Source organism: Solanum lycopersicum, chromosome 10, assembly GCF_036512215.1.
Source record: "Solanum lycopersicum chromosome 10, SLM_r2.1".
NCBI classification, from domain to species: domain Eukaryota; kingdom Viridiplantae; phylum Streptophyta; class Magnoliopsida; order Solanales; family Solanaceae; genus Solanum; species Solanum lycopersicum.
Window position 1 is genome coordinate 25464520 of NC_090809.1, and position 24418 is coordinate 25488937.

The following is a 24418-nucleotide window of genomic DNA, read 5'->3' on the forward strand; positions in this document are numbered from 1 at the left end:
TTTAAAATTATTAATGTATCATGTTTATATTTTATTTTTTCGTATCTACGTGTGTATGTTATAAAGAAAAATAATATTATTTTTTGAAATATTCCTTTAGAGACATATCAAAATGACAGTGTTTTTTTTCCTTTTTTATTTCTCACAAGTTTTATACTATTATTAATTTGAATAAGTTTCATACTGTTAAATAAGTTTTAAAATGTTTATTTAAGAAATACTTTATGTTTTTATTTTGACAGCTTTTACTTCTCCTGTTTTATATATAGATATAGAATATTGATTTTTAATATTATTAATATTATTATTATTATTATTATTATTATTATATTTTAACAATTTGCCTCATATTTTTAAATCTCGTTTCAAAATAGTAAATTTTAAAATTCAAATAAGAAAACAACTTTGGTTGAAACTATTAGCAATTTAAATTCATTGTTATTATTAAATTATTATGTTATTATAGTAAATTGTATTATTATTATTATTATTATTATTATTATTATTATTATTATTATTTATTATTATTATTGTTGTTGTTGTTGTTATTGTTATTATTTCTTTTATTAGTACTATTATTATTTATTATTATTTAAATAATTACATCTTATTTTTAAGTGGTATATACTAAAAGGCAAATACGCATGGATAAAAAATAAACACCACTTTCAATTTTACATTTTCATATTGCGGGGATTACATCAACTCAAATCAGAAAGATGTAAAACTATATTATTGCATGATAAATAATTAATCATATTTGTTATAATATAAATAATAAACGATTACTCATACTCCTTTAAACAACAATTTTTCTTTCAAAGTATATTTTTATTAGAGGAAGAACAATAGAGTGTAAATAAGGAAATCAATTTTTGATCTGTAATTTAAACAATTCTTGGATAATGTTCCATCCCTGATTTTAAATTAACACATATGATAATTCACTAGTTGAAGCAATACATTTGTGCATTAAAGATGAATTTCTCACTATGAAAAGTTATTGTTTTAAAGGATGGTACTAACAAAATGAATAAAAAAAGAGTTTAACTACTATCCACCGACGGTGGACAAAAAATTACACGGGCATATTATTTTTAGAAATATTTAATTTTTTTAATTAATATATTTTAATATTATTAATATTAAAATAAAAATAATAACAGAGTGTTATATGGTAACTTGAATTATAAATTAATTGTACAAATTTAATTAGGATTCTTATTTGTCTTACCAAAAATAAAAAATACATAATTTCTTGTGTTTTCTTATTGAAAAGCACTTCAATCCTTCAAAGAAAATCATTGTCAACATATTATTTTTTTTTATAAGAACCGGTACTTGTTGCCATTGAAGCAGTGCTAGCAAAATATTAATATGAAACTATTCCAGAAACATAAAGTGCAACAAAATCAACATATTCAAACTTATAAGAGTAAGCAAACAAAATCAAACACTATTAAATACGGCCCATGATTTAATCACAATTGCATGCTTGGTTACAAATTTTATTCTTTCGGTGAAATTTTTTTGTTGCTATACGTTGTTATTGCTGCTGCTATGTATCAGAGAGTGGAGTATCCTTGCTAACATATATGAAGGCATAAAAGAGTAACTAATTCACTATGAATAAAAACACAATCAACAAAAAAAACTAAAGCTAAAACTCTTAGTTATTGTATGTAAACTTAAAAGAAAAAAAAGTCTTGAACAAAAAATATCCCTGGATTTATATTCTACCAAAGAAAGAAAACAGAACAAAATGAATTTTGAATAATTGTCTCTCTAGACATCCTTTATAGTTTTAAATTCCACATACTCCAAGTCACCTTGTAGATTAGAAACCTCTTTGATATGGATACGAAGTTGCTCTCATCAAATCCTGAAACAGTAATTGTTTACAAATGCATATATGCTATAAATAAAATATATACAAGCGCAGTAAAATAAACCCACCATAAATGAGGTTGGATATGAATCAGCACGACCACTTTGCCCTTCAAAAGGTTCTGAATATGCTGAGAATTCCTTTAAAAATGATTAAATAAAAGAAAAATTTGTTAGCTAAAAAGAGAATGATACATAAGAATAAGTCTTAGTCAAAATTCACATAATTTATCAAAATAAAATCTTACGATTGTAGGATCTGCATTAATGATTGTTTCCCTGCTATTGAATTCCTTTTCAACATTAATGTGTGAACTGAAAATTAAGCAAATAATTGAAATATGTGATTTATTCAATGAATTCACATTAAATTAAAGATCAAACTATAAAATTACCTTACTCCTTTGCCTTTTTTTCTGATTTTGGTTTCTCTTTTTGATTTCAGCGAAGAGCTTCTTTTAACCTTCTGAGAACTTTCTAAACCACTTTTCATTCTCAAAGAACGAGGACGTCCTTTAGTAGCCACGCATGGAGGGTTAAGCAAACTAAATTTTTCTCTTTGTTCACTTGAGTTCAAATCATTATTTGACTCGTTAACTTGATCATCACAAACATTATCATTATCCTCATATGGAAGTTCATCAAGTTCTTTACTTAGTTGCAACAATTTCTGATATGTAAATTTATAATGCTTTTCTGAACGAGTAGCTCGTTCAGAGAGCCCAAGAGAATGTGTCATAATGTTATTAAACCATATAGTAGAAGACTTCAGATTATATGCAAGCGATCCTGCACTTGAAATGTCATTAGCTTTTTCTGTAGTTGCATACCTTGTCCATCGATCCAATAAATAACATGGTGGAAGAGAGTGAATCTGTTTCTTTATAAATATCATAAGCACATGTCTACACAAAATTCCCATGAACTCAAACTTATGACAAGAACAAGTAGCATTCTTTAATTCAAGATTCAACCTAACAATATGTGTCGGTATTTCTCTCTGAAACAAATGCAATTTATAAATATGTATCCCATCCTGAACCTCAATTTTTTCTAAAATAAATTTTTGAGATTGAATTAACTCTTCTTGAAATTTTTGAAATATTTTTCTGGTATATATTTTGGCTGCTTCATCCTGCATTGGATATAATGTTTTCAAGATAGCCTTTGAATGCTTTGTCTTATAATCCTTCTCCCTTACTTTGTCATACCTAGCGTCAACAGCTTTATCATATTGCGTCACAAATACACTCATTGGCGTACTAGAGTTAAGATAATCTTTAAAGTATTTATTCATACTTTCACTTCTTTGAGTTGTTGACATTCCGGCACAAAAAGTAGTTCGCACATATGCTGGAATCCATTTCTCGCGAATGGTGTATATCTTACGCAACCAAATATGCTCTTCTAAATTGTACATTTTCATTATATCGATCCAAGCAATTTCAAATTCCTCAGGAGTTGTTGTAAAATGTAAACACTTACTAAACTTATTTTTAAAATCATCAAATGCATGAAAAACATGACTTAGATATTCAGGAATCTTCTTCTCAATGTGCCACATACAAAAATGGTGTGCACTATTCGAGAACACCTTTGCAACTGCATTTGTTATTGCAGCATCTTGATCTGTGATTATTGTACGAGGGGAAATACCAAACATTGCCTCTTGCCAAGTATGAAGTAACCACTGAAAAGTTTCTTCCGTTTCATCCCAAAGAAGAGAACATCCAAATAAAATGGATTGGTGATGGTTATTAACTCCGGTAAATGGAACAAAAGGCATCTTATATTTATTTGTCAAGTATGTAGGATCAAATAGGACAACATCTCCAAAATTCTTGTAAGCTATCCTAGACCTAGCATCTACCCAAAAACAATTAGCTAAATGACCCTCCACATCCATTTGTATTGCATAAAAGAATCCTGGGCTATCAGATTGTCGCTTTTGAAAGTATTTCAACATCAATTGTGCATCTCCTTTCTCAAGACAATTTTGCCTTTTAGTGCTCAAATAATTCTGAATATCTCGTCCAGTTATATTGAGATTCTCTATGCCTCCCGCCTGAGTAGTTAACACTGATGCGATTTTACTTGGACGAATACCAGAATTAGTTAAGAGATCAATAAGATTTTTTTGAGCCTCTGATTTTTTTCTTTTTGATCGCAAGAATTTCTGACTATTAGGAGAAGCAAGTTCATGATTATGATTCAAGACAAGCCTAGCTATAACCCACTTTTCTTCTTCTTTTTTTGACATATATATCATCACTTTGCACCCCTCTCTAGTCTCATCTCGTTGCTTATTACTCTCAAGACATTTTTTTGAACGAAATCCTTCTTTTGAACAAACAAACTCTTGACCAATAATGGATTTATCTTTTCTTGATCTACTAATTCGATTTTTGCGCACACTAAAACCATTACGATGAGCATAATCAAGATAAAATTTAAATCCAGTATCAAGTGATTGAAATTCCATACCGATGTAAGGCTCTCTTAATTCTTGCTCACCTAGTTGAGGAACAAAAGATACAACTGCATTCATGTTGCTTTCTATATCCTCCAAGGAATCTTCAATTCCTTCTGCATTTTGCTCTTCTAAATTAGATATTTCAAAAGTTTCCTGCACTACACAATTATTAGATATTAGACTGATAGGGTAAGTTAGCTTTAAAATTTTAAATATTTTTCATGGCTAATGTATTGAACTTCTTCAATTTGCTAAAAAGTTCTTAAACGTATTCTTTAAATATCTTCATCACTACAAAACATAAATTTCTTCATACATTAAAACAAGAATATTTCTTTGAAACGTTTATTCATGTTGCGAAAAAGACTTAATAAGTTATGTAAAAAAAGATATACGAGGAAAACGCTACCATGATAATTGTTTCAAATTGCTTCAATGGTGGATAGTTGGTTGCTTCAATGGTTTATGTAGAAAAAGAAGAACGTTAATACAACTAAGAAAACACAAGAAATTATGTATTTTTTATTTTTGGTAAGACAAATAAGAATCCTAATTAAATTTGTACAATTAATTTATAATTCAATTTACCATATAACACTATGTTATTATTTTTATTTTAATATTAATAATATTAAAATATATTAATTAAAAAAATTAAATATTTCCAAAAATAAAATGTCCGTATAATTTTTTTGTCCACCGTCGATGGATAGCAGTTAAACTCATAAAAAAAATTCTACATATATAGAATGAATGAAGCAAATGAATAAATAGGTAGGTGGTTGCCTTTATTATAGGAATTCAAAATAAAAAGTGGTTACATATTCGAAACAAATCTTATTTTCACATATGTTTTTTTTTCAATTTAAATTGAACCGTATTTGATTATCCTTAATTAAATTTTCAGATTTAAATGGAAAGTTAGATAAATATGAAATTTATTGGATTTTATTTTATTTTATTTACTTTTTTACTCCTCCTATTATATAGAGATAGTTTTAGTTAATCGAATTATAAATTTTTGTTTAATTCTTTAAAATTGAGAAGCTATAATTTTGGATTTTGTCCATAGTATGTATTTTTTTTTTTTAGAAAACGTGGGAAGTTAGACTTTAAAAAAAAAGAATAATAACTCAAAGAGTTTAACTGCTATCCACCGACGGTGGACAAAAAAATTACACGGACATTTTATTTTTGGAAATATTTAATTTTTTTAATTAATATATTTTAATATTATTAATATTAAAATAAAAATAATAACATAGTGTTATATGGTAACTTGAATTATAAATTAATTGTACAAATTTAATTAGGATTCTTATTTGTCTTACCAAAAATAAAAAATACATAATTTCTTGTGTTTTCTTAGTTGTATTAACGTTCTTCTTTTTCTACATAAACCATTGAAGCAACCAACTATCCACCATTGAAGCAATTTGAAACAATTATCATGGTAGCGTTTTCCTCGTATATCTTTTTTTACATAACTTATTAAGTCTTTTTCGCAACATGAATAAACGTTTCAAAGAAATATTCTTGTTTTAATGTATGAAGAAATTTATGTTTTGTAGTGATGAAGATATTTAAAGAATACGTTTAAGAACTTTTTAGCAAATTGAAGAAGTTCAATACATTAGCCATGAAAAATATTTAAAATTTTAAAGCTAACTTACCCTATCAGTCTAATATCTAATAATTGTGTATTGCAGGAAACTTTTGAAATCTCTAATTTAGAAGAGCAAAATGCAGAAGGAATTGAAGATTCCTTGGAGGAAATAGAAAGCAACATGAATGCAGTTGTATCTTTTGTTCCTCAACTAGGAGAGCAGGAATTAAGAGAGCCTTACATCGGTATGGAATTTCAATCACTTGATACTGGATTTAAATTTTATCTTGATTATGCTCATCGTAATGGTTTTAGTGTGCGCAAAAATCGAATTAGTAGATCAAGAAAAGATAAATCCATTATTGGTCAAGAGTTTGTTTGTTCAAAAGAAGGATTTCGTTCAAAAAAATTTCTTGAGAGTAATAAGCAATGAGATGAGACTAGAGAGGGGTGCAAAGTGATGATATATATGTCAAAGAAAGAAGAAGAAAAGTGGGTTATAGCTAGGCTTGTCTTGAATCATAATCATGAACTTGCTTCTCCTAATAGTCAGAAATTCTTGCGATCAAAAAGAAAAAAATCAGAGGCTCAAAAAATCTTATTGATCTCTTAAATAATTCTGGTATTCGTCCAAGTAAAATCGCATCAGTGTTAACTACTCAGGCGGGAGGCATAGAGAATCTCAATATAACTGGACGAGATATTCAGAATTATTTGAGCACTAAAAGGCAAAATTGTCTTGAGAAAGGAGATGCACAATTGATGTTGAAATACTTTCAAAAGCGACAATCTGATAGCCCAGGATTCTTTTATGCAATACAAATGAATGTGGAGGGTCATTTAGCTAATTGTTTTTGGGTAGATGCTAGGTCTAGGATAGCTTACAAGAATTTTGGAGATGTTGTCCTATTTGATCCTACATACTTGACAAATAAATATAAGATGCCTTTTGTTCCATTTACCGGAGTTAATAACCATCACCAATCCATTTTATTTGGATGTTCTCTTCTTTGGGATGAAACGGAAGAAAATTTTCAGTGGTTACTTCATACTTGGCAAGAGGCAATGTTTGGTATTTTCCCTCGTACAATAATCACAGATCAAGATGCTGCAATAACAAATGCAGTTGCAAAGGTGTTCCCGAATAGTGCACACCATTTTTGTATGTGGCACATTGAGAAGAAGATTCCTGAATATCTAAGTCATGTTTTTCATGCATTTGATGATTTTAAAAATAAGTTTAGTAAGTGTTTACATTTTACAACAACTCCTGAGGAATTTGAAATTGCTTGGATCGATATAATGAAAATGTACAATTTAGAAGAGCATATTTGGTTGCGTAAGATTACACCATTCGCGAGAAATGGATTCCAGCATATGTGCGAACTACTTTTTATGCCGGAATGTCAACAACTCAAAGAAGTGAAAGTATGAATAAATACTTTAAAGATTATCTTAACTCTAGTATGCCAATGAGTGTATTTGTGACGCAATATGATAAAGCTGTTGACGCTAGGTATGACAAAGTAAGGGAGAAGGATTATAAGACAAAGCATTCAAAGGCTATCTTGAAAACATTATATCCAATGCAGGATGAAGCAGCCAAAATATATACCAGAAAAATATTTCAAAAATTTCAAGAAGAGTTAATTCAATCTCAAAAATTTATTTCAGAAAAAATTGAGGTTCAGGATGGGATACATATTTATAAAGTGCATTTGTTTCAGAGAGAAACACCGACACATATTGTTAGGTTGAATCTTAAATTAAAGAATGCTACTTGTTCTTGTCATAAGTTTGAGTTCATGGGAATTTTGTGTAGACATGTGCTAATGATATTTATAAAGAAACAGATTCACTCTCTTCCACCATGTTATTTATTGGATCGATGGACAAGGTATGCAACTACAGAAAAAGCTAATGACATTTCAAGTGCAGGATCGCTTGCGTATAATCTGAAGTCTTCTACTATATGGTTTAATAACATTATGACACATTCTCTTGGGCTCTCTGAACGAGCTACTCGTTCAGAAAAGCATTATAAATTTACATATCAGAAATTGTTGCAACTAAGTAAAGAACTTGATGAACTTCCATATGAGGATAATGATAATGTTTGTGATGATCAAGTTAACGAATCAAATAATGATTTGAACTCAAGTGAACAAAGAGAAAAATTTAGTTTGCTTGACCCTCCATGCGTGGCTACTAAAGGATGTCCTCGTTCTTTGAGAATGAAAAGTGGTTTAGAAAGTTCTCAGAAGGTTAAAAGAAGCTCTTCGCTGAAATCAAAAAGAGAAACCAAAATCAGAAAAAAAGGCAAAGGAGTAAGGTAATTTTATAGTTTGATCTTTAATTTAATGTGAATTCATTGAATAAATCACATATTTCAATTATTTGCTTAATTTTCAGTTCACACATTAATGTTGAAAAGGAATTCAATAGCAGGGAAACAATCATTAATGCAGATCCTACAATGGTAAGGTTTTATTTTGATAAATTATGTGAATTTTGACTAAGACTTATTCTTATGTATCATTCTCTTTTTAGCTAACAAATTTTTCTTTTATTTAATCATTTTTAAAGGAATTCTCAGCATATTCAGAACCTTTTGAAGGGCAAAGTGGTCGTGCTGATTCATATCCAACCTCATTTATGGTGGGTTTATTTTACTGCGCTTGTATGTATTTTATTTATAGCATATATGCATTTGTAAACAATTACTGTTTCAGGATTTGATGAGAGCAACTTCGTATCCATATCAAAGAGGTTTCTAATCTACAAGGTGGCTTGGAGTATGTGGAATTTAAAACTATAAAGGATGTCTAGAGAGACAATTATTCAAAATTCATTTTGTTCTGTTTTCTTTCTTTGGCAGAATATAAATCCAGGGATATTTTTTGTTCAAGACTTTTTTTTCTTTTAAGTTTACATACAATAACTAAGAGTTTTAGCTTTAGTTTTTTTTGTTGATTGTGTTTTTATTCATAGTGAATTAGTTACTCTTTTATGCCTTCATATATGTTAGCAAGGATACTCCACTCTCTGATACATAGCAGCAGCAATAACAACGTATAGCAACAAAAAATTTTCACCGAAAGAATAAAATTTGTAACCAAGCATGCAATTGTGATTAAATCATGGGCCGTATTTAATAGTGTTTGATTTTGTTTGCTTACTCTTATAAGTTTGAATATGTTGATTTTGTTGCACTTTATGTTTCTGGAATAGTTTCATATTAATATTTTGCTAGCATTGCTTCAATGGCAACAAGTACCGGTTCTTATAAAAAAAATAATACGTTGACAATGATTTTCTTTGAAGGATTGAAGTGCTTTCCAATAAGAAAACACAAGAAATTATGTATTTTTTATTTTTGGTTAGACAAATAAAAATCCTAATTAAATTTGTACAATTAATTTATAATTCAAGTTACCATATAACACTCTGTTATTATTTTTATTTTAATATTAATAATATTAAAATATATTAATTAAAAAAATTAAATATTTCCAAAAATAATATGCCCGTGTAATTTTTTGTCCACCGTCGGTGGATAGTAGTTAAACTCTAACTCAAAACTATTTATTTCAATTTTTTTCGTTTGTAGTTTCTATTTTTTATTTTTGGATTCTAGATTAATTTAGTTAATTGAATTAATAGTTCAAATTATTATTAGAAAATGCACTATTTAGTTCGATGTTTTTTTATAGTTTATACTATAATACTATTATTATTATTATTATTATTATTATTAATTTATTTATTTATTTATTTATTTACTATAACTTATTATAATCTACATTTTTTTGGCTAAAAAATTGTAACGTTTTTCTTTTTAAATAAAAACAAACCACTTTTTAAGAAACTTTTTTCTTTTATTAAAATATTAAATTTATTTTAATTAGTTGATTATTTAAAGTTAAAATTAGATATTAATTGTAATCGCGCTATCACCTCTAGAAGATTATTTTCTAAACCCTAAATCATTTTTATTATCTTTGTTGCCCCCCAACTCTTATTTTTCTCTCCTGTTCATCCTACAAACTATTTGACAATATGACAAAGAAATCATTTGAGTATTTAACTCCAGATCTTTAAGTGAAAAGGAAACTCATGAACGGCAGATCGATCTGACAAAAGAAAAGGATTTAGAACTTTCCTTTGTTATTGTGGGTGATGATTGTGCCTGGACTTTGCTATCGAACAAAATATCTCTTTTCTTTGATCAGGTAAGATAATACTGTAAAGATCTTGAAATTTTTTATTTTTCTCCCAAAAATTCTATTAATTCAATTGAAATGGAATAAACTAAACCATTTACATTCTTTTATTTTAAATTGAATCTAATGAGAATCACTGTTTCATTATTAGTTTGATGGAATTCATCAGACCATCATAGGTTTTTTGTTTCTTATTCTCCAAGTTGTTGATTTTCAATAGATTTGATGGGGTGTTATCAAAATGGAGTTGTAATTCAAACATATCTTTACTTATCTCTATGCATTAAACTTTCTTTGATTTTCTACCAATTTAATAAAAAATAAAGAGACAAGTGCCAATAACACACCTAAACTATTTACTTTTTTTAAGCTTCATACCTAAAGTATTGAAACCGTAAATTTCATACCTAAACTATCACTTTTTAGTTTGAGAAACACACCTCAGTGGTGTGTGTAGTGCACTCTCTCTATTATATGAAAAAACTTTGACAGATGGCATTTCACAATTATCTAGATAAAAATTAAATAATAAAAAATTAATATTAATTAAAAATTAAAGATTACTTTCCATATAAAAAATTAAATTATTTTTCTTATCTCACTCCACCACCACCTCTACGTACTCCCCCCCCTCCCCCGCGACAACACCATCCTTTTTTTTTAAAAAAAATCATTTATAAAATATTCTTACAAATTTCATATTTCATCCTCCCCCTCCCCCTCCCTCTCACCCCCAACCCCCACCCTGATAGAAATTGATATTATTTTTTTGAAATAATCTACCCCATCCTATTTAATTTTCCGCTCCTAATATTTTTTTTTACGTTATTCTTATTTTGTGTTAGATATGCATGTACACATATTTTTAGAAAATTTTTTTACTAGTGTGCCGAATATAACATAAAACAACTAAAAATATAAAAAGTCTTGTGGCGGCAAGTAAAAAGTATTCTCGATATGTAATCTAAACAATGCGGAAAAAATTGAAAGCAGAGGGTTAAGTGGGATGGGTAAAATTATATTTTTTTAAAAATAAAATAATATCTAAATTAGTATTTGATGAGGGGGAGGAGAAGAATTAAAATAGGAAATACTTTTATAAAAGAGATTTAAACAAAATAAAAAAGTTTAAAAAATGGTGTGGGGTAAGAAAAATATTTTACATTTTGTTTTATAAAGAAAATATTTTTTTGTATAATAGTTTTTTAATATTTTATTTTAACTAATACTAATAATTTATTTATTTTTTGTCAAGGTTGAATATTTTGTCCATATGGAGTGTGATGTGGAAATTGTTTAAAATAAAAGAGAGAGATTGTATTACACATACCATGATGAGAGTGATATAAAAGTGAGAGGTGTGTTTCTCAAACTAAAAAGTGATAGTTTAAGTATGAAACTCAAACTTTCAATAGTTTAGGTATGAAATTTAAAAAAAATGTATAATATAGGTCTGTTTTTTATACTTATTTCAAAAATAGATAAAGAGTTTGTTAATCAGTTTCTGAAGTAAAAGAGTTTTGAGATTATCTATTCGGAGTTCCTCATGCGAGAGAGATAGGCTTCAATAAAGATGTTCTTCTAGATACTCGTCCCATATCTATTTTGCCTAATAAAATGGCACCAGCAAAGTAGAAAGAGCTTAAAGAACAGCTAAAAGATCTGCTTGATATGGGCTTTATTCGATTAAGTGTCTCACAATAGAGCGCCCTGATCTTATTAGTGAGGAAGAAGGATGGTTCCCTACGATGTGTATATAGTACTGTAAGTTGAACAAGGTTACCATCTAGAATATGTATCCTTTTCCAAGGATTGATGAGCTTTTGCTCAACTTCAGGGTTCTACTTGTTTCTCCAAGATAGACCACAGACTACCATCATTTGGGTAAAGGAATGTGAAATTACAAAGACAACATTCAGGACTCGCTATAGTCATTTTGAATTCCTAGTTATGTCATTTAGGTTGACTGATGTGCCTGCAATATTCATGGACCTTATGAATATAGTATTCAAACCTTATTTGGATACGTTTGTTATCGTCTTCATTGATGATATACTAATCTATTCAAGGAATGAAGAAGATCATCTTAGTCATCTCAAAATAGTTTTGTAGACTCTAACAGATAGAAAGTTGTATGTCAAGTTATCTAAGTGCGAATTTTGGCTTGAGTATATGGAATTATTAGGCCACATTGTGTCCGTAGAGGTAACTAAAGTTGATACCCAAAATATAGAGGTAGTGCAAAAATGACCTATACATATGTCTCCAACCGGTATTAGGGGTTTTTTGGGTTTGTCTAGCTATTATAGAAGGTTCATAGAGGGGTTCACATTTATTTTATCCCCTTTGACTAAATTAATTCAAAAACCAATAAAGTTTCAATAGTCTAAAGCTTGAGAGAAAATCTTTCAGGAATTGAAAAGGTTGACTACTACCCTATTTTTTACCTTACTAGAAGGTACTCAAGGTTTTGTGGTGTATTGTGACGCATATAGAGTTGGTCTGGGTTGCATATTAATGCAGAATGGGAAGGTTATAACTTATGCCTCCAGAGAGCTGAAAGTCCATGAGAATAATTAGCTAACCTATGACTTAGACTTGGTAGTTGTAGTATTTGATTTGAATATATGACATAATTATTTGTATTGTGTTCATGTAGAATCATTCATTGATCACAAGAGTCTTCAGTGTGTGTTCACTTAAAAAGAGCTTAATCTCTACAAAAGAGGTGGTTACAATTACTCGACGATTATGACATGAGTATTCTTTACCACCCATTAAGGCTAATGTTGTGGATGATGCCTAAATTTTGTTTTCTATGGGTAGTACTGTCTATTTTGAGGAAGATAAAAAAAATAACTAAGAAATGATGTGCATAGTGTTGCAGGCCTTCCACAAAAGGAGGAGTAATGGCGATGATGTTGAATCATCATTAGTGTTAGAAGTAAACTAAAAGCAAGACCAATACCCTATTTTTCTTGAATTGAAGGCAAATGTTTATAAGCAAAAGGTAATCGCTTTTGAACAAGGGGGGGATGGTGTATTGAGGCATCAAGGTAGATTGTGTGTACCAAGGGTGGGTGAACTCCAAGAGAGGATCATGGAGGAAGATCATAACTCCAGATATTCCATTCATCTGGTTTCCACAAAAATGTATCATGATTTGAGAAAAGTTTACGTCTGGAGTAGTATGAAGAAGGGCATTGCAAAGTTTGTTGCTAAGTGTTCGAATTGCCAACAAGTTAAAGTAGAGCATCAATGGGTCAGTGGTATGACTCAGAATATTGAACTTCCTAAATGGAAATGGGAGATGATCAATATGGACTTCATCACAGGTTTACAAAGGTCTCGCTGCCAAGATGATTCTATTTGAGTGATTGTTGATCTAATGACAAAATTAGCTCACTTTTTGCCTATAAAGACTACTCATTCAACAAATGATTATGCTAAGTTGTATATTCAAGACTGGTAAGACTTCATGGGGATTCTGGTCTCTATTATTTCATACTGTGTATTGCTGCACAGTTTTGGAAGTCATTTATAAAAAGGTTGGGTTCAAAGGTGAACTTAGTTACTGTCTTTCATCCTCAATCAAATGGTCAAGTAGAGAGCACTATTCAGACCTTAAAGGATATATTTAGTTCTTGTGTGATTGATTTCAATGGTAATTGGGATGATCATCTACCTCTAATTGAATTTTCTTACAATAATAGTTATCGCTCTAGCATCCAAATGACTCTTTATGGGAGAAGATAAAGATCTCCTATTGTATCGTTTGAAGTTAGTGAAGCTGGGTTAATAGGACCAGACTTAGTTAATCAAGCTATGAAGAAAGTGAAAGTCATTCAAGAGAGACCAACAATAGTGTATAGTTGTCAGAAATCCTACACTGATATTAGGAAAAGGGAGTTAGAGTTTGAGGTAGATGATTGGGTAAACTTGAAAGTTTCACCCATGAAGGGTGTTATGAGATTTGGTAAGAACTGGAAACTTATCCCTGATATGTTGATCCTTACAGAATATCCAAGAGGATTGGAAATGTAGCTTATGAGTTAGAGCTACCACAAGAGTTACCAATGGTTCATTTGAGGTTTCATATTTCCTTGTCGAAAAAGTACATGGGAGACCCTTTACTTATCATAACATCTGAAGATATTGGAATAAAGAATAACTTATCTTATGAGGATATTCCCGTTCAGATTCGAGATTGCCATGTTTGCAAGTTGATGTTTAAGGAAGCAGTATCAGTCAAAGTCCTTTGGAGGAACCCGTTTGTTGAGGAAGCTACTTGAGAAACTGAGTAAGATATGAATAAGAGACATCCACATATTCCAAACCAAAGAATTTCCGGACCAATGTACTAATTCTTTTCTTAATACTCTTTAATTTATGAGTTGACATGTTGTATTTGCATTGCTTGTTGGGTGTTTGAGCTGAATTTTAAATGTTACACCCTTAACAACTAAGATTAATTTCATTCGAGGATAAATGTTTCCAATTGTGAGATATTGTAAAATCTTGCTAATTGAAATAACTAGGAAGGAGTTAAGAATTGGAAATAGTCATTTTAGGAATGAATTGATTTTTGGAAAATTTGTTAAATATATTAAGTTGAATTTTTGGTCAACTTCAAATGACCATAACTCCTCTATAAGGATTAGTTAGGTGTTTTTCATATCGTAGGAAATATCTTGGAATAATCATTCTAACTACGCCGAGTTTGCGTGATTCTGAGTTCGTATGAGTGAGATATGTCTATTTGAAGTTAAGGTGTTCAAATAAGGAAAGCCTAAATCGAATTTTTTGGAAGGGTATTTTATTCTTTTCCTTACCCAATTATTTTAATAAGTTTTTAGCAGTTTATTTGGGGTCTAATCAGAAGTAGATCAGTTTAGTAGATTTGAAACTCACGCTAGGGCTTAGAGATAAAAGCAAAGAGGAGGAAACAGAAAAGAGAAGAAAGTTCAGGATTCGTTGATTTCTTGGAGGTTTACATGTGAATTTCATCAATGTGTGATCCTTATGAGATATGTCGGATCACGTAGCATTGAATTAGCTCACCCACGCGCCAATCTGACTCAATTCAACGAAGTATAATTGATTTGAAAGTAAATACTATGTGTTCAATGTACTGATGTCAGTTGGCCTGCATCGTATCATGATGCAGACACATGTTACTAGGATAAGCATTTGGCGTGCCATTGATCTAGTGAGCAGCTCAGAGTCAGTTGGTGAGCCACCCTTCATTCGAAGGACATCCTTATCATTTATATATTTAATTTAGCTTTCAGTTATTATGATGATTGGGGGTCCTATCCCAACTTCCATTTTTAATTTAGAGGCTTTATAGACAGACAATATTAGTTTTATGTAGTCTTTTTCATTTCATTTGTAAACCATAAGAATTTTAGTTACCATTTTGGCTAGGTATTACATTTAAAGTTATTTATTGAGTTATCTCATGATATTAGGTCTTACGCTGAGTTAAGTAAGTCAGGACAAGGGTTCGCTCAAGACCAGCAATGGTCATTGGGTGTCGTCCACGTCTAGGATGTAGGCTGGGAGCGTGACAAACTTGGTATCAAAGCACAAAGTTTGAGAGTCCTATGGACTCTATGAAGCGGTGTTTGTAGAGTCTTATTCATTGTTGTAAAGCGCGCCACATATTTGATTAGGAGGTTACAACATTTAGGAATTTATCAGTTCTTTCATATTCCTTTTGTGCATTAGAGTTTTATCTCTAGAAAGTTTCCTTCTTATTCATGCCTGCGCGTGTTTTCAAATCATCATGCCTCTTCGAAGAGCAGTCAGAGGTCGACCAGCCAGAAGTATTGTTGAGGAACCAAAGGTACCTAATGCACATAACATGCAACATGAAGGGGAAGTCACCATGCTGAATTTTGTGAGGCTATCGAATGCTAGACAAATAAAGTCAGTCAATAGACGAGAGCTCAATAAAAAGGATCTGACACTTAGAGGATTTGGGAATTCTTGAGGATGAATCCCCCAACTTTCACTGGTTTGAATTATACTGAGGATTCAGAGAACTTCGTGGAAGAGTTGAAGAAGTTATTCGAGGTAATGCATGTGATTGATACTGAGAGAGTTGAACTAGTCGCATATCAACTCAAGAATGTGGCTAGGGCTTGATTCGATCACTGGAAGAAGGCCAGAGATGAGAATGAATCATATCCAAGTTGGGCTTGCTTTGAAAAAGCTTTCTTGGGGTGTTTCTTTCCCCAAGAACTTATAAAAACAAATATACGGGAGTTCCTCACTATTAAACAGAACTCCTTGAGTGTCTATGAGTGGATTGAAGTTAACCCAAATGTCTAGCTATTCTCTTGAGATGGTTAAGGATATGAGGAGGTAGAACAAGCTTGTTTATTGATGTCTTGGGTCATGGTTCAAGTAAAGAAGGTACGACTACAATGTTGATTAGGGACATGGACATTTCAAGGTTAGTGGTCTATGTGAAACATGTAGAGGAAGTGAAGCTTAGGGATAGAGAGGAGTCCAAGATCAAGAGATCTAAGACAGGAAATGAGTCCGGGCAGTAGAAACATGATGCCAACCAATCATCCTTCCAATAGAGGCCCTACTATGTGTCTGCTAGTGCACATGCACCGAAGAATAAAAATGAGAACTACGGGCAGAATTCCAGAGTTAAACTTGTCTACGCTCAGGGTAGTGTGGCGTAGGGAGGTAGTAAGCCTTCGGCCTGCACCAAATACAGTAGAAATCACTCTGATACTTGTCGTAAAGGCTCAGCGGGTTATTTCAAGTGCGGTCAAACTAGGAACTTTATGAAAGAGTGTCCAGGGTTCAAGAAAGGCGGTGGTAATGGGGGAAATAGAGCTCAGTATTCATTAGCCGCTCCACCAGACAGGGCTACACCTAGGGGAGCTACTTCTAGTGCTAGAGGAGTAACAAACCACTTGTATGCTCTTAATAATTGCCAAGAATAGTAGAATTCGCCAGATGTTACTTTTTATGCATTGTTAGAACTAGGATCAAGTTTATATTTTGTAACTTCCTATGTTGCTATCAACTTTGAAATTTTCTTGAGCAACTTAGCGAACCATTAAGTGTTTCCACACCTTTTAGTGAATCCATTCTAGCAGAGAGAGTCTATCGTGATTGTCCTACTTTAGTCAATCACAAGAGTACCATAACTGATTTAATAGAGTTAGACATGGTAGATTTTAATATCATCCTAGGTAATTGATTGGCTCCATGGTTGTTATGCATCAATAGATTGTAGATTTGGATTTATCAAGTTTCAGATTCCAAATGAGTCAGTCATAGAGTTGAGTAGCAGTTCAACACTTCCTAAGGGTCATTTCATTTCATACCTTATGGCAGGAAGTTAGTTTCAAAAGGGTGTATCTATCACTTAATATGAGTTAATGACAAAAGTGTTGAGGTACATTTCCTTCAATCAGTTACTATTGTAAAAGAGTTTCCAGAAATTTTTCCTGATTACCTACCCCGAGTCCCTCCTGAGAGAGATAAACTTCAGCATAGACATCATTCCAGATACTCGTCCTATTTCTATTCTGCCATATGTAATGGCACCAGCACAATTAAAAGAGTTGACTGAGTAGCTGAATGTTTTCTTAGATAAAGGTTTTATCAGACCAAATGTCTCACCTTGAGGTGCTCTGGTCTTATTTGTGAGGAATAAGGATGGTTCCCTTAGGATGTGTATAGAGTACCCAAATTGAATAAGTTGACCATCAAGAATACGTATCCTCTTCAAAGTATAGATGATCCTTTTGACCAGCTTCAAGGTGCTTCTTGCTTCTCTAAAATTGATCTCAGGTCAGGCTGCCATTAGTTGAAAGTAAAGTTAGGGAATGTGACATTCCAAAGATATCCTTTAGAACCAAATATGGGCATTATGAGTTTTTAGTTATATCCTTTGGTTTGACAAATGCACCTGCAACATTCATGGATCTTATGAACAGGGTCTTCAAACGTTATTCTGATTTGTTTGTCATTGTCTTCATTGATGACATACTGGTTTATTCAAGGAATGAAGAAAATCTTGCTAGTAATCTTAGGATTGTTCTTTAGACTTTGAAAGAGAAGGAGCTATATGCCAAGTTCTCCAAGAATGAGTTTTGTCTTATGTCCGTGGAATTTTTGGGTAACATTGTTTCTTCTGATGGGATTAGAGTTAATACCCAAAAGATAGAATTAGTTCAGAGTTGGCCTAAGGCCACATCTCTAACTGATATAATGAGTTTCTTGGGTTTGGCTGGCTATTATAAGAGATTTTTTGAAGGATTTTCATCTATATCGTCTCCTTTGACCAAGCTAACTCAGAAGACAGTCAAGTTTCAATTGTCTGAAGCTTGTGAGAAAATCTTTCAGGAGTTGAAAAAGAGATTGACTACCGCTCCCGTTGTGACCTTACCAGTTGGTACTTAAGTTTTTGTAGTGTATTGCGATGTATCAATTGTTAGTTTGGGTTGTGTGTTAATGCAAGATGGCAAGGTTATAGCTTATGCCTCAAGACAGTTAAAGGTCCATGAAAGGAACTATCCAACTCATGACCTAGAGTTGGCTACAGTGGTTTTCACCTTGAAGATATGGCGTCACTATTTGTACGACATTCATGTGGATATATTTACTAACCAAAAGATCCTACAATATTTGTTCAACCAGAGAAAGCTTAATCTTAGATAAAGAGGTGGTTAGAATTACTTAAGGATTACGACATGAGTATTCTTTACAACCTAGGTAAGGCTAATTTTGTTGTTGATTCCTTAAGAAGGTTATCCATTTGGAGTACTTCCCATTTTAAAGAAGATAAAAGGGAGTTAGATAAAGACGTCTACAGACTCAAACACTTGAGAGTCAAACTTATGGATTCCAAAGAAGGAGAGATAGTAGTGACTAATGGGGCTGAATCATCACTAGTGTCTGAGGTGAAAAAGAAACAAGACCAAGATCTTATTTTATTTACTTGAAGGAAAATGTTCATAAGCAAAGATTATTAGCTTTTGAACAAGGGGAAGATGGTGTGATGATAAAGGTGCGATGTTTGTACTTAGGGTGGATGAACTCCAGGAAAGGATCATGGTGGAGGATTATAGCTCCAGATATTCCATTCATTCGGGCTCCACCAAGATGTACCACAATTTGAGAGAGGTATATTGGTGGGAAGACATGAAGAAAGACATTGTCGAGTTTGTTGCCAAGTACCCAGTGGAACACCAAAGGCCTGGAGGGTTGGCTCAAAAGATAGAACTTTTGGGATGGAAGTGTGAGATTATTAATATGGACTTTATCACAGGCTTGTCAAGGTCTCATAGGCAGCATGATTCTATTTCGGTGATTGTTTATAGAATGGCAATGTCAACCAACTACTTGTCGATAAACACTACCTATTACGCCAAGGATTTTTCTATGTTGTACATTCAAGAGGTGGTAAGAATTCATGGAGTCCCGATCTCCATTATTTCAGATAGAGGTGCCTAATTTCCTGCTCAGTTATGGAAGACTTTCCAGAAATATTTAGGTTCGAATGTGAACTTATATACTAATTTTCATCCTCATACAAATGGACAAGAAGAATGTACTATCTATACCTTAGAAGATATGTCAAGAGATTATGTGATTGATTTCAAAGGGAATTGGGATGAGCACATACCTCTCATTAAGTTCGCTTACAACAATAACTATCATTCGAGCATCAAAATGGCTCTATACAAAGCTCTTTATATGAGAAGATCCTGATCTCCATTGGGTGGTTTGAAGTTGGTGAAGCATGGTTGATAGGACCAGATATAGTTCACCAAGCTATGGCGAAGGTGAAAGTGATTCAACTAAAATGGCACAAAGTCGCCAAAATATCTATACAAAGGTAAAGAGAAGGCCGTTAGAGCTTGAGGTGGACGTTTGGGTGTATCTGAAAGTTTCCCCCATGAAGGGTGTTATGAGGTTTGTTGAGAAGGGGAAACTTATTCCCCGGTATATTGGTCCTTACAGAATCTCTAAGAGAGTTGGCAATGTAGCTTATGAGTTAGAGCTACACCAAGAGTTAGGAGCGGTTCATCCGGTATTCCATACTTCTATGTTGAAGAAGTGCTTGGGTGATCCTTCATTGGTTATACCAATTGAGAATGTTGGAGTTAAGGATAACTTATCCTATGAGAAGGTTCTGGTTCAGATTCTAGATCACCAAGTTCGCAAGTTAGAACTAAGAAAGTTGCATCAGTCAAGTTCCTTGAGAGAAACCAATTCATTGAGGAAACACTTTAGGAAGCTGAGGAGGATATGAAGAATATATATCCACATCTCTTTGAATCCGGAGAGAATGCAGATAAAGGTACTAAATTTCCTTCTTATCATTCTATAAGACTATGTGTAAGCATGTCATTTCTTACTATTGTTGTGGAGTATTGAAATGATGTTGCTACCCTTAGCATAGTGAAAGATTTCTCATTCGAGGGTGAATGTTTTTAAAGGGGGATATATTGTAACATCTCGTAGCCCGAAATACCTAGGATTAAACAAAGAATTTAACAATAGTTATTTTTGGAGAGACTAGGAAAAATATGAAAAAATTTCCCAAGAGTAAAAAGTGATTTTTTGGCCATTTTCAAACGGCCGTAACATCTAGCCCATAATGACTTAAAGCCAATTCTTTATATGGTTGGAAATACCTTTGAGATATCTTTCCAACACCGCCGATTTTGCGTATTTTCAATATCGTATGAGGAAGACATATCTATCTGAAGTTGGGTTGATGGATGAAAGAGAATCCAATCCAGATTTGGAAAGGGCAAAGTTGTCTTTTCCTTACTCAATTAATTTAATTTTTTTGGGAAATAAATGGGGGTCTAAAATGATCCTATTTGGTTAACGCTTTTAGAAAACAAGTTAGAATTTTGGAGAGAAGAGAAAAGAGGATAAAGGAGAAGAGGAAGCAAGAACGTCCAAGATCGTCGAAGTTCGGCTTATATAATTCGTGGGAAGTGATCCCTATTAAGGTATGGGGGATATTTTGTGTTGGGTTAATTCACCCACACACCAATTTGTTTCAATTTAGTAGTCCATGTGTTTATTTCATGTTAGAAGTTAAGTTCTTGAAGAAAAGTTTTGAATTCTTGTTGATTGAATTGTTGGCTGCCAGTGTTTGTTGAATTCTTGTTTTCTCCGGGTTATTTGGAGTTGAAATCGATGGTTATTGAGACCGCAAATAGTGAAAGAACTAGGAAGGTTTGGAGGTGTTGGGGATGAAAAACAAGTCAAAATTCGTCAAACGCACCTGAGTAAGAGCTGAAGCGGCGTGCCTGCAGTGCACCAGAAACTTGACTCAGTTAACCAAGGCCTGGCGTAGTGCGCAACTAGTACGCCTAACTCAGCATTTTTCGTTCAATTTTCATAATTTAGTCCTCTTAAGTCCTTCAAAGGTAATTGACACCTTCCAGTGATTATAATTACTTCAAATGATTTCTAAACATCTAGAAATCATCAAAGAACTCAAATCATAACCTTGAATCTATTATTCAATTCAAGAAAAATGAAGATCAAAGTCAAGAAAGTTAGAAAAGGAAGTAAAGTTTACAAGTGAAGATCCAAGTTAAGGTGAATTCCTAAAGTTCTGAGAGTCTTTAACGAACAATTTTTTTACTTTGTTGTAAGGCTCAAGTCATAAGTTTAGCATGTGTAAAGAGTTGAGTTCATTCTAAGAAGTTATAAGGGGACTAAGTAATCCCGAAGAGTTACAAATATTATCACATTTAAACAAGTAAAAAGCCTTCGAGTTAGTTTCCAAACGGACGTAATAACATTATAAAATGAAGCAAGCAGGGAAACTATGATTTCCAAGTGTGCTTTTAAAGCTATGTTTTGAGCGCTAATCTCAAACCACATATTCAATGTCTTTAAAACATAAAAGTTAGTATAGTTTTGGGAGTAGCACTAAGAACCGATATGGAGATGCGATTTTCAGATTAACTCAAGTCTCTGTGATAATTATGTAGCCATTATTGGTAAAAAAGGGTCATACTTTATAGATGAATCTTTTTCATAGTTTATGATGTGAGGCCAAAATACACATTTTTATAATTATTTACCTCACATTTATCATTTATATTTGTACATTTTAAGTATAAATTTTATGGATTGTGCTAAATTGTGTAGTTTATTTGTAGGATTAATTTGGTGAAAAAAATGAAGAAGTTTAGAGCTAAAACGAATTAAAGATTGAAGGTTGAAGAAATAAATCAAGAAGACAACTTATTGGATTAAATTGAATAAAATATCATATTTATATATATATTAGAAGTGCCGCAATTTTGAAAATCAAATTGCAGCCACGTGGTAGCAACTAAGTGATCAACTCAATTAAAGGCGGCAACAACACAAATTTCCAGTAAATAATTTACGAAATCAATTCCTTCCGGGTTTTGAATTCCTACTTTATTTTGGACTCAATTATTTTATTAGAATTTTCTTTATTTATAAATAGTCCATAGAAATAATTATTTAAGGAGGAGGACAAGAACCAAGATACAAGACATAACATAAATTTTCTTCTAGCTTTGGAGCTTTGTAAGAGCCGCCGGCGATACCGGAGAATTGTGGTTTATCATTTTTTCCTTTATTATTTATTTTTATCGTTATTAGTAAAAGATAGTTTAGATGTTGTTCTTAACTTTTTATGATCAACAAAAACATATTTATTTTAATAAATTTTGATTGTCTTTTTGAGATAATGAGTAAGCTCCACAACTAGGTTTGTAGGAACCATGAGCGATTAATAAAGTATTAATAGTAATTAAGAAATTCTCAAATAGATTCTTGCATTATTGATTATTATTTCGCTTAGAAGTTTTTTTAATGAGTGCACGCGTTAGCACTTGCCTTGTTGCTACTTGCAGGACCAAGGAGGTAGTTAATAGGAAAAGGATTATCAACATAGATTTAGTGGGATACTATCTAATAGGCTAGTGTCGATTGGTGTGAAGTAATAACTAAGTCATACATCAATTATGATGTCTAATATAAAGTAAAGGTAAGGTTAATAAATTATACATACATAGCCGGACCAAGGTACAGGGTGAAATTTTCTGGATGTCGGACCAAGGATTTAGAGATACATAACTTATTACTTTACATGCAAAACACTAGCGAAGAATTGTTATTGTTAGGGATACAACGTTATGAGCTTATGCGGAGCACACTCCTAGTTATTATAAATAAATACTTAGTTCAAAATTATTTTTATTCATTTATTTTTATTTCAATTTAAAACACCCCCATTTTTATATAACGACTACCGAGTTACATATTTTCTATTGATAATATTCTTCCATATTCTCTATGGAATCGACCCTGACTCATAGTTGGGTAAATATATTGTATACGATCGTTTAAATTTATTTTGAAAAAGTATATTTGAACGTTATCAAGAATGATGCCGCTATTGGGGAATATGACTTAGAAATTGTTTTAATATTTTTTCGAACTTGTAATTTTTTTTTGTTTCTTAGGATAGTGTCGTGCCGCGACGTTAAATTAAGTGCTTATTGGGAGGCAACCCAATTTGTAGTGTAGCTTCTTTTTTTAATTTTTAATTTTTATAATTTTATTAATATCACTTTTTTTTTGCAGATTAGGGGAAGACTAAGTACCCAAACAAAAAAAAAGGAACATGTTTGAGCTTAAGTGTGGGTGACGATCCTTGATACAAATTTAAAGAACATGCTACTAGATAGGCCTAAAGGCCTTAGGGAGTTTTTCTAACACTTGTTTTATATTTTATTTATTGCTTTGGGGACATAGCATATTTTTAAGTGTGGGATGGAGGAATGAACTCCTAATTGTTACTGTTTTATTGAGTCTTTTCTTTTTAGGATGGGTTCCTTGGCTTTTATTTTCGGTTCTTTTCCTAAGGATAGTCCCTTTGAACAAAGTGACTTTTATTAAGTTTTTTTAGGAATAAATTTTATTGCTTTTATCTATTTTTTTGAGAAAAAAGAAAAGACCCTTTTGAAGTATGTGATACTTACTATTTTGGCCTAATTTTAAAAAGTACTTTCTTGTGAATGCTCGATTGCTAGTGAAATTGCAAACTTTTTATAATCTAGGTTTTATTTTGTAGTTTGATATGATCTGTCTCTCTTAGAAGTGGAATTGATCCATCTTGATTGTTGATTGTGTCATGTGCGGGGAGATTTTATTTATTCCACATTTTGCATCTTAGTCTAG

The 24418-nt window shown here is 31.9% G+C and overlaps 3 protein-coding genes and 1 pseudogene across 3 annotated transcripts in view; 3 read left to right on the top strand and 1 right to left on the bottom strand.

Moving 5' to 3' along the window:
* LOC112940199 (protein FAR1-RELATED SEQUENCE 5-like) overlaps nt 1-4435 on the bottom strand; it is a 30914-nt gene extending 26479 nt beyond the window's left edge. The window contains exons 1-3 of the mRNA XM_026027977.2: nt 2283-4435; nt 2136-2202; nt 1957-2028 (exon numbers count right to left, since the gene is read on the bottom strand). Of these exons, the coding sequence (XP_025883762.2) occupies nt 1957-2028; nt 2136-2202; nt 2283-4435 (2292 nt within the window). The remainder of the gene's footprint in view (nt 1-1956; nt 2029-2135; nt 2203-2282) is intronic.
* LOC138338767 (protein FAR1-RELATED SEQUENCE 6-like) lies at nt 4434-6399 on the top strand. Its single transcript, XM_069289855.1, has 2 exons — nt 4434-4508; nt 6070-6399. The coding sequence occupies exons 1-2, from the start codon at nt 4434-4436 to the stop codon at nt 6397-6399; spliced, it is 405 nt and encodes a 134-aa protein (XP_069145956.1).
* Nucleotides 6400-6477: 78 nt separating this feature from the next.
* LOC138338768 (protein FAR1-RELATED SEQUENCE 9-like) lies at nt 6478-14481 on the top strand (annotated as a pseudogene).
* Nucleotides 14482-19967: 5486 nt separating this feature from the next.
* Nucleotides 19968-20480, top strand: LOC138338769 (uncharacterized). Its single transcript, XM_069289856.1, has one exon. The coding sequence runs from the start codon at nt 19968-19970 to the stop codon at nt 20478-20480; it is 513 nt and encodes a 170-aa protein (XP_069145957.1).
* The last annotated feature ends 3938 nt before the right edge of the window (nt 20481-24418 follow it).